This window comes from Embiotoca jacksoni, unplaced genomic scaffold, assembly GCF_022577435.1.
Source record: "Embiotoca jacksoni isolate LCO1_2020_lvr unplaced genomic scaffold, fEmbJac1.0.p SCAF_16, whole genome shotgun sequence".
Taxonomy (NCBI): Eukaryota; Metazoa; Chordata; class Actinopteri; family Embiotocidae; genus Embiotoca; species Embiotoca jacksoni.
In genome coordinates, this window is record NW_027185296.1 from 13,619,138 (window position 1) to 13,630,465 (window position 11,328).

Genomic DNA, 11,328 nt, shown 5'->3' on the forward strand with positions numbered 1-11,328 from the left:
CACGCTCCGGTAATACACATCTACTGCTGTTACATTAGCCGTACCATGACCATGGTCGGACTCAGGATGTCCAGTCCCTCCAGGTCATGGGGTTCCTATGATCACAATAATTAATACAAATTCAACCAATCTCCACATTATATTGACAGCAGGTTGCAATTTTCAAAAAAAATCTTCCCGCAAAGTCTTTGTATCTGATTTGATTACGTTTATTATTGTGTCATGCACAAGCGTGATAATAACACACATTTCAAATGATTCCAAGCAGATAGACCATCTTGATGTTTTAACTTAAACTTAAATTAAAGAAATATTTGAGCTAACCAACCATTTCATTCTGTCATCATCAGTGCACCAGAACATTTCTGGATTTTAACATGAGATATTCTTAACTCACTGTAATAAGAGCAAAACAGAAGAGAATAAGATTCATGATCAATTGCTGCTGAATCACATCGTTCACAGGCCGTTGTCCTCCTGGGAGTTTTTAAATGTTGTCATCTGGAGATCTTTAGTTTCTTGAAAGGTTTGTTTTTAACATCAGGTTCAAGTTATCCTTGATCTGAACACATGGCCATTATTTTGGTTTTATCAAGATATCCTTTGACCCTTTTTCACCAAATCTATCAGGTAACTTTCTGCTCAGTGTGTTAATCCTGCTTGATATTTATTTATTACCATACATGTAAAAGATGTCCATGGTCTGATTCAGCCCAGATCACTCTGTGCAGCCAAAGTGCGAGCAAACCTCCGTCCTGTATAGAGTCTGCTACTTTACAGTCTTTGAATCCCCATATCCCTGAACAGTCATTTAATATGGTGGACACACATGCATCGGAAATATCAGTAATTCACATACGCAAGATTTGTACATATTCTTAACTTGTTGAGACTCTCCCACCTGAACCAGACAAGATTATAATTTCAGCTTCATAGGTCATAAATTAATCAACAATGAATCCCAAATATTCATGTAAATTCCAGTATTAGTCCGATGTTCCATTTTTGTTTCGTACTTCCTGGGACACCATTTTCCTGAAATGAGTCAACATCTTTTGTAAAACATCCTCAGATTCAGCCAGTAGTCTTTTATCATCCGTTTACAACCAAATGCCAAAAGTTTAATTATTCAAATGTGTAAGTTACATTCTTTAATTGCAAAAATCATTGACATATATGTAAAGAAGGTCACGTTATTTAACATCGGGGGGAGTATTAAACCAATCAGTCTGTCCGCATGTTATTTACTTATATACAAGCAACAAGAAAAGTGTACCGCGTTTACAATGCTTTATAAAACCTGCCACCAACCCCTGCATTGAAAAGTGTAATAATAGCAATAGGTGAATAGTTCTTGCATTTGCAAATTTATTTGAGCTCTAGATGATTTTAGCCTGTTGTGTCCTGGAAAGAGTCACTATCCTCCTTCTGAAGTTTCCTCAACTCCGCCAGCATCTTCGCTTCATTGCTTAATTCACCGTTTATAGCTCTAACCAGCATGATGCTGCTTCTTTATCTTGGCTTCCTGTTTTAGCATCCTTCCCGTTTGTTTTCTGATTCCACTACTTCTCTATTTTAGGCACCTTCAATTATTCAAGCACCTTTCTTGGCCCCGGCTGAGCCAGAGGTCCCAACAGTGCATCTCTGTCTTTAACGTTCTTTAACCTGATAAGTGTCACTGAGATTCAAATCTATTTTTAAATTGAAACACACATTAAATACATTACAGAGAGACAAAATAAAAAAGAGCATTAGGACTCTATGCAGTGTGATCTGATATTCAAGTTTTTATATTTGGCAATTTGACACATGTACAGTTGCAGATGACTTTTCTGATAATGTTGATCAGTGCATTTTGTGCATTAATTGTGCAGCTGTGTGTTGCAGGTTGAATGAGGCTCCAGTGAAAGGCTTTGAGAAGGACGTTGGCTTCAAGACCACCATGAGGATCACCTACCCAGAGGGGGCCATCCAGAAGACGGAGCGTTACGAGACTCAGTCCCTGTTTGTCCTTTCTGCCTTCAAAGCTCTGGATTTCAAGTGGCTCCGACACATGGTCTTCAACCAGAGGCTGGTAAACGCAAAGAAAACTCCTTATTTTGCTGCTATGCCAGAAAATGCCGCTGGAGCCAGGTAATTGGAGAGGAGTGTCACGCACTGCTTTATGTCACCAGGGGTGGGCAGTGACAGTGTTCCCATCCATCGGTGGAGCCCAAAGGCCTCGGCTCAGTAGGGGCCCCTGCTGGGCTACTTTTTAAATCTCTCCCTCACTGTCATTTTTCAGCCAAAAGCCACATGAATGATTGATTAATTTGCTGTGCCCAAACTGTTGCCTTAACCAAAATATGTTGTTGTTGTTGGGTTTTTTTTAATCTAGCTGGGCAGTTAAACGGAGAAAAAATACATTAATGCATAATTTTATTTTTTTTAAAACAGCAAGAAAGTAAGAAAACTTAAATAGCATCTTGTGCGTCTCTTTATTATCTTGCTCGTCATCCTTTCAACATGACTGAATGATAACACTCGCTAATCTAACGTCACCACATTAACTAAAATGACTAGTCATTAGTCTAGCATCAATCAAAGCATCTCTTCCCATGCCATTAAATGCACGCTTAAAGAAGACGACTACCAGGAACTGCAGCAGGCTAGAACTTTCTGGAGCTTCTATAATTACAGGCACAATCCAACTTAATGCTTTGAGCATCACCTGACAAACACCACAATCACCAGACTTAAAAAAATACATTATCTTATCTGTTTTCTTGGAGATAGGCTTGCTTGTAGGATGGGATGGGATATGATCCGGCCCCTTCTTTCCTGAGAACCTTGCTCCTATTTCCATCCTCCTATGTGCTGACTGATGTAATACATTGTGTATTAATACATTGTGTATTAAAGACCAGATTCGAATTTCACAAATATCATTAGAAATATTCAAGAAGTCAGAAACAGGAGATGTGATAAAGGCTGAAACAGGTTTGTAGCACCTCTGGTGGCCGTGGCTGTACTGATGTCGAGTAGAAGGACCTGTGAACCCCCTGGTGGCCACAAATGTTCCTGTACTCCATCCCAGACACTTGTTTATGCCTCTCAGTGCATCTTACACCTTGCTATGTGCCAGACTGTGTCACCAGTGTGTTGAAGCTCTTGGGTCTTGTTTACTCCAAGACTACCTGCAATAGTTTTATCCCATTACTTAATTTAAAAATCTTCACCATTAGAAATGTGGTGGAAACAACTGTTTGCCCTTTGCTCGTACTAGAACCTGCTGGGGGGGAATCCCCTGATAGTCTGCATGTTTTTCCAGCTCCCAGCAGTGAGTGAGGAGTGTAAGACGTGCGCTCCGATGCACATCGGAAAGCAGCCGTCGTTGTGCTGCAGCACTGAAGGCAAAACCAGGGCTCGACATGGCCCGTCAGTCGGAGGTGGATGTTCTCGACTGCATCACATTCTTATCGCTGTGACCACAGGTTTATCTTCACGCTCCACATGTATTTAAAGTCACTTGTAAAACCACACACTTCAACCGTCTTCATGGCTCCGCTGGACATCGCTCCCCCAGCTGCCCTCTGTGTGCATGTGAAAGTATTTAAAAGTGTTGTTACAATTAGGGTCAAATCAGAAAACACGCCGATTTAATAGTGATAGTTTTCCAAGATATGATTACTTGTTTGGACAGTAGACCTGGTGGCAGCATCTCAATATGCTTTCAATAGAGTTTTTATTATCTTTCCAACTGTAGGACTCAACATGAAACAGAAAAGAAACACACTTTCTCGTTACGAATCGACAAGAAGAAAACTGATGACAGTAAGAGAAGACAAGCGACAAAGCAGACTCTGAAGGTTGGGATTGTGTTGCAGTGACTGCAAGTGGCCCAGTAGTTCAGGCAGTGGTTCTCAACTGGTGGGCTGTGGCCTGAAAGGGGGTCATGGCGCCATCTTAAGTTGGAGTTGCAGAAGTGTGTGTTTAAAAAGAAAAAAGTTGAATGGGTTAAAAGTCCACCTTTTATTTTGAACTCCACAAAGCCTCTGTTGATGTGCTTTTATTTTGAAGGATATACATTTCCCATGTTGCAGCACACCCACATTTCTACACGATTACTGTTAGCATGCTAACGTTTCCTCATTGGTACAAAACATGAATAAATGAATGTGATTAGTTTTGCACACGTGTTTGGTCATGAATCACGATGTTGACAGTTCCAATAGATTTAGAGGTATTTGACAAAATATTTTACATAAACAAAATGCTCATGCTGTCCAGAGGAGGAGATTCACTAATTACCAATCAAACATTTCACTTGCTCAGTACAACTTACACAACAATGCGTGTGGCTGTGGACTGTTACTCTTGTTGAAGGTGCAGTAGGTAAAAATGATATATAATACCTCTTTGTACCTTAAGAGTGAGTCACTGTAACGTCCTGGCAGTCGGTCTTTAGTTCGTTAGGACCCAGCGGTGGATCGAATACATTGCATATCTACATTTTTAGCAAGACCATAGAGGCAAGAAAACAGCCTCAGCAAAACTCTGACATATATTCAACTCATTTCATATCCAATGCAAGGATGAACTTTCCACTGAAGCCTGACGAGGGAAGCCTTAGGTTTGACATTAAGTTTCTGCAGTGGAAACTGGGCTGTAAATGAATGACGTTTCAGTCCTGGATGTATTCAGAGAGACGGAAACAACGCTGCTACTCAGCCTTCGTCACTTTTTAACACTTCCAGTATTGCAACAGAAAAATCCCGTGCAGCTCAGGAAACATTTTCCCAATAGACAACAATTATAAAAGAGACGTGTAAAACTATTTACAGGACATGTCAAACTGCTTTTTAATGCTTCATATATGGCTGTTTCATATTTGTAAAACTTTCACCGACCAGAGAAAAGTACATTTTATTTGCATTACACCTTTTCAATATGTGAAGTATGAGGTGAGCGAGGGCCATGTTTTAGTCTGGTCTCCAGTTCTCTTCCAGACATCCATTGTTGTAAACCTTTGTGAATTAGGCTACGTATGTAAACATATTCAGTGACGCTGTCGCTTGTCATTTGATGCTGTCTGCTGTGTGCAGATGGGTTTTCCACAGACTGCTGCTGCCAGCCGTGTGGGTGTGTTGGGTTTCCAGCTCCAATAGAAGAGATAATGGTCTCAGTTTGACAGGATTACCAGCTGATCTGTAAGTGAGGACGTTGCAGTCTAACGGGCAACAGTGCTATGCTAGTAAGCTAATAGCTCATGTCATAGCTGTTTGGTTTCACCCGGCTGCACAATCCAATCAGCCGGAGAGAACCCGGCCGCAGGTATCCCGCAGGTATCCGAGTCACTGTTTGTTAAGGACTGCTGGGCAGCCGGCCTGTAATTAGTGTAATGATCTTCCCCCCCAGGTATACTGATACAGGGGCTTCCTTCTCTAGCTGTCTTTGTTTAGTCCTCTTGTTTTCATCAGTGCTAAACCTGAGTTGCAAGTTCAGAAAGAAAAATTTGATTTATTTTTTTAAGCACTACCTGATAAAAGAATAAATACGTATGCACATAATCATACTGCACATCGTAAAAATATTTGAGTTTGATTTTTTTTTTGTAACTTCGAGAACCATGAGGCAAAAAGTTGTAAAAATAAACCATAAAAGCTGCGTATGTTTCCAGAACAGAGCATCCTGTGACTGGAATATAGAAACAAGGACTACATCAGCTGTCAAAATAAGAGCTTTAGATGCTGTTTAATTCATGTTCATTCAACACATAGACCTGCTGGATGAAACAAACAAAGAGACGTCTCTGACAACTGGACGTGTGGAGAAAACTCATTTAACATCCAGTAATATGGAATCACTTCCTTTGATCACAAACATTTAATTTGATCATTTTATTGTGAAGGCCACATTTTCGCCGCCACTTCCATTTTTTTTCTACTTGTTCCAGTTTCCTCTGGTCCAGAGTTTTATTTGGTGATGAGATGAGAGGAGAACTGTGCTGATTGTAAATGAGGAGTTATTTGTGTTCATAAAGAGAGTTTTGTTTAAAAGACTTACTTCATGCTGTTAATACTTTCAGCACAGCTTCTGCTGACGACCGTTTTAGAGGCAAGATTGCGGGAGTTTTTTTAAATTGCAAGTTGAGTTTGCTTGAATTTGCATTAATTATTGCATAACAGATAAGTTATAACCATCATCACTTGATGAAAATCAGCACCTGAGTTAAATGTGCTTTTGTTAGTAGTTGTGCGTCTTCGATGTTTTTTTGCACCGGAAACCTGAGCAGAGAGCGCACATCAAAGGTTGTGACAAATTATTGGGGAACAAGAATCAGCAGGGAGCAAATCTGCTGAGATGGTGTGGTGGACCACAGTTATCATGTTGGACAACCCAAGTGCCTTCGTTCCACAGTTCAGGTCATTTGCATTGAATGTTCTCCCTCAGATTGTCCCAGTACACCTCGGTGTTGACAGTCTGACCCTCCTGGGGACGACGTCATGGTGCACAACCCTTTGAATGACAAAGAAAACCCATCTGGTTCCACCTGATGCACCTTCTTCGGTCTTGGACAGTGACGTTGCCCCTCAGAAACATGAATGTCTCCTCCAGGCTCATTGCTTCATTGTCGCAGGCATCCTGAAGCATTTAAAGAGTCTCTGTTGCTCATTTCCAGAGTTTAAGACTAAATTTGATGTGCGCCCTCTGGTCATGTCCACGGAGAAATTGGCGTGTGCACGGATCAGCGCTTCCAAACATGCTGATTTAAGATTCAGCAACAAAAGTTGTAACACTTACTCATTAAGGTTGGAGCTTCCTCATGCTCCGTGCACATCATGGTTCTGCGCATCGTTTTTTTTGTCTCTGAACTTATTGATCCGCACTTGTAAGAAAGAACAATAGTCGAACAATTATTGATTAAGACTGCTTGCACTCCACATGTTTATATTATTTATATATGTTCATTCAGTATGATCATGCTGCTTCTTTCCGTCACTCTTTGTGTCTCAGCGCAGCACTGATGGTTTCTGGAAGTCGGTGGCCCGGTACGTTCCACGGGAGCCCGGCGACATGCGCATCCTGAACCCCTTCTTCATCCAGGAAGCCTCCTTCAACCTGATTGGCTTACCATACAACAGTGGACAGATGGGCAGAGGGGTGAGCGACCTCTTGTTTCCCGAGCAGTCTGTTCCAGCTTCATCTCTTAGTGAGTTAATGGTCAGAGCTGAAGGTCCCGTAGTTAACGCTCTTGTCTGACCATTATAAAGGCGTCTTTGAACAGCTGATGCTGCTACGAGCTGAGCACCGACACAGTCCGGAAACAAATGCTGCTAACATGAGGCCATTACAAGCACATCCACACTTCTGCTGTACAGCACACACCATACATGTTCATGGCTCGGTTACCTGTTCCATGTCTGTATTTCAGAACATCCCGACCCTGGGCACCGTTGCCATTACAATGGCCCTTCACAACTGTGATGAAGTCGCTGTGGCTGGATTCGGCTACAACATGAGCACCCCCCACGCCCCACTGCACTACTACGAGAAGATCCGGATGTCGGCCATCAAAGAGGTTGCACAAGACCTGATATATTCAGATGCCACAATAAGAATTGAAATGTAGGAATTTCTGTAGTTCAGGAAGAGAAGTCAAATCTTTAAGCCAATTGGACACACTCATTCTTACTGTAAAATAAATAGCAATATTACATGACCTGCTCCTATTGGTTTGTGTTTAAGCCACAGACTGAATATAAAAGAGTTCGTAGCTTCAGGTCTGTAAAATGGTTCCGATCCAGAAGTGTCTTCAGCTGCAATACCAGCGAGTGCCACTAGAGGTCGGCTCCAAAAAGCCTCCGGCTCCATAGACTCCCATTCAACTTCTCTCATCAAATCCAAAGTGAATAAAATGTGTCCATCAGTTATCTCGGTGTTGTTAGCTAAAGTCACTCCTTCTTATTAGTTTTCTGGAGGTCCATCTGAAAATAATCCCTCATTCATTAGAAAAGAAGATTCAAGAAGACCTGTTTTGGGGGGCGTGTCTGTTTGATTGACAGGCCTGTGGTGCAGTCAGGTTACAGCTACTGGTGGGCGGGACGTAGTATCGTCAGGTTTCCGATCAGATCGGTCAGATCCATCGCTGGCTCCTCCCCCAGCTCGTCCAAATATGGTCACTTCCTGCTCCGAACCGCTCTGAACTAGCAAAGGTGGTGATGGACAGAATCTGAACTGGAGACTTCATAACGTTCACAAACCAACAGGTGATCTGTTCATTGAGTGCATTTAGGCTGCAGTGTTTTGATCCTGGTGTTGTGATCTCAGACAACACAGTGCAGCCCGTGTTACTCTTAAAGTGACAGTGATACAACGGTTTTATCTTCTGTGATGCCATATGTTTCGAAGTTCAGTCCAGTTAGTAGTACAGTACAGTCCGACTCCTGTCAACATCTGCTCAGTATTTTTAGTTTTTACTCTCTTTTGTACAAAGTAAGAAAGAAAGTTTCAGTAAGAAAGGACTGAACTGTTGTGACTGCTGAAACTTTTATTGATGCTTGCATTTTTTTTAATATATATATATTATCTGAGGCGTTAGAAGTCTAAATTTCAGAGGGAGTCGGTCTGACTTTACTGAGCTATGAATTTACTGATTCATTCCCTCTGAATATGTGTGACCTCCTATTTGCAGCTTTACTCTTAATTGATGATCCTCCCACACAATATTTACAACCCACATTTCTTTTAGTATTCTGTCTAACTTATGGCCTAAAATCCTTTTGGTTAGTTTCCCTGGTGTCTCCTGCATTGTTTCAGTTCACTGAGACCTGCATTTAAAACGGCTCTCTTGGATCTACTGGAGAGTTATCTTCAGTGTTTGAAGTGTTGGTTGCTGGGTACTGGTCTTTGAGAGCACTACATCCGGTGTCTTCTGTTACCATTCACACCGTCCAGCCGGCTGATGAATCCCCTTTGAGCCGTGGCTGACATGCCATCCCTGTCACCCTGCTTTCACCAGCTGCTAACTGACTTATCTTTCAACTTGAATGAGGCTCCGCCCCCTGGCATGTTTACTTGAGACAGTCCTTGATTGAACCACTTGGACCAGGTGGAGGTATGACAGCTGACACCAGCCGATTTACTGAGGAGGAGCTCATTACTGTTCCACCTGTGAGGCAGCCAAACAACAAAGAAGGCATTCTTTTTGTCTTGTTATAACGTGCTTTCTTCACATCAGTAACAGATGGTTTTGTAAAATAACACCCGAGTTGTCGGCCTCCTGCTCTGACTGGATGTTCCAGATGGTCACCTCACCTTAATATCAGAGACATAGTTGGCAGGTAGCTCGGTAGCTGTTGTTACAGTCATTTGTTAAACTGTAAAACGTATCGTGCTGTCCTTGAGAAAGTTGGGCATTGAAAGCTGTGAAGTAGACCTCAGTGCCAGCAGTTAATGATGATGTTAACTTCCACAGAGCAGAGCTGTAGACAGACTCATTAGGGGCCATTAGCTTGATCTCACAAGGTGTCATAAGTGACATTGTTAAACTTTATTCTATCACAGAACAATATGAATATGATATCGTGTCTGAAGCCAGCAGTTGATCTTTGTTCTTCATACCTGTTAAATGCCGTTTGATCTGCAGAAGGCGTCGGACTGTGCTGTCATGAATCTACAGAAGCAGCTGTTCTCCAGCTTTGACCTTTAAATCCAACTGCAGCCTAGACTGTGGCTACAGTGGCTCACTCCACTGACTTAATCTGACTGCTGGGGCCTCGGGGCCCCACACATCTGCAGCCTCAGTGGGCTTCCTAACCCGTTTTAACACATCCATTGTCACACCTGTATCAATAGGTAAATCAACAAATGTAAAGCCGGTCCATTATAATCATTATCATCAGTAACGAATTGTTTTAAACACATTTAAGAAATTACAACCTCGTTTCCAAAAATGTTGGGACGCTGTGTAAAATGTAAATAAAAACAGAATGCAATGATTTTCAAATCATGTAAACTGATATTTAATTGAAAATGGACCGAAGACAACATATAAAATGTTAAATTTGATTGTTTTATGAAAAATATCTGCTCATTTTGAATTTGATGGCAGCAACACGTCTCAAAAATGTTGGGACGGGCATGTTCACCACTGTGTTGCATCATCTCTTCTTTTAACAACACTCTGTAAACCTTTGGGAACTGAGGAGACCCGTTTCTGGAGTTTTGAAAATGAAATGTGGTCCCATTCTTGCCCGATAGAGGATTTCAGCTGCTCAAGATTTCGGGGTCTCTTTTGTTGTATGTTTTGTTTCCTGATGGTCCAGATGTTTTCAATGATTGACAGGTCTGGACTGCAGGAGGTCAATCAGCGGACTCTTCTTGTTTTGCTGACATAAGCAAGTACTTAGTTTCTGGATCATGTTTCTAACTGGTTTCTTCTTTGGAGAGTTTTAACCTGCATTTGTGGACGCAGCGATGAACTGTGTTCACAGACGATGGTTTTCACAAGTGTTCCTGAGCCCATGCAGTGATTTCCACTGTTTTTAATGCAGTGCTGCCTGAGGGCCCAAAGATCCTTCTCCCTTGCTTACAGACATTTCTCCAGATTCTCTGATTCTTTTCATGATATTATGAACCATAGATGATGAAATCCCCAAATTCTTTAAATTTTAAGTTGAGGAACATCAGTTGAATTGTTGCCCAAACAGTGTTTCCCAGACTGATGAACCTCTCTCCATCTTCACTGCTGAGAGACTCCGCCTCTCTGAAATCATCTTTTATACCCGATCATGTTCCTGATCTGTTGCCAGTTAAACTAATTAATTGAGATGTTCCACCAGGTTTTAATTTTTTTGCATTACACAACATTTTTCTGTTGCCCCGGTCCCAAATTTTTTTGAAACGTGTTTCTGGCATCAAATTCAAAATGAGCAGATATTTTTCATAAAACAACAACATTTCTGTTTCAACATTTGATATGTTGTCTTTGGTCTGTTTTCATTTAAATATATGTCCGCATGATTTGCAAATCATTGCATTCTGTTTTTTATTTACATTTTATCCACTGTCCCAACTTTTTGGTAAACAGGGTTGTACATTCTAAAATGTCTCTTTTCACAACTAACTGTAATTACTGTGCGAAGCCTCACTGCCATCAAGATGAGCCCCATCACAGTTTTTAGGTCTTCATTGAACCCCAATTATATGACAAAGGCAGAAAGCCAAATAACACTGGCCCCTACAGTGAGGACGAATATTATTGTAGAAGACTACTGGAACTGATCATGATTTATATGCATAATTAAGATGCATTAGTTTCCCAGTCTGTTGCAACACAGATGTAGC

The 11,328-nt window shown here is 41.5% G+C and overlaps 1 protein-coding gene across 1 annotated transcript in view; it reads left to right on the forward strand.

Annotated features, from left to right (window-relative positions):
- The window catches only part of LOC138199087 (CMP-N-acetylneuraminate-beta-1,4-galactoside alpha-2,3-sialyltransferase-like), a 33,139-nt gene that overhangs the window by 17,881 nt on the left and 3,930 nt on the right, over positions 1 to 11,328 (forward strand). The window contains exons 8-10 of the mRNA XM_069151019.1: positions 1,888 to 2,074; positions 6,997 to 7,143; positions 7,415 to 7,561. Of these exons, the coding sequence (XP_069007120.1) occupies positions 1,888 to 2,074; positions 6,997 to 7,143; positions 7,415 to 7,561 (481 nt within the window). The remainder of the gene's footprint in view (positions 1 to 1,887; positions 2,075 to 6,996; positions 7,144 to 7,414; positions 7,562 to 11,328) is intronic.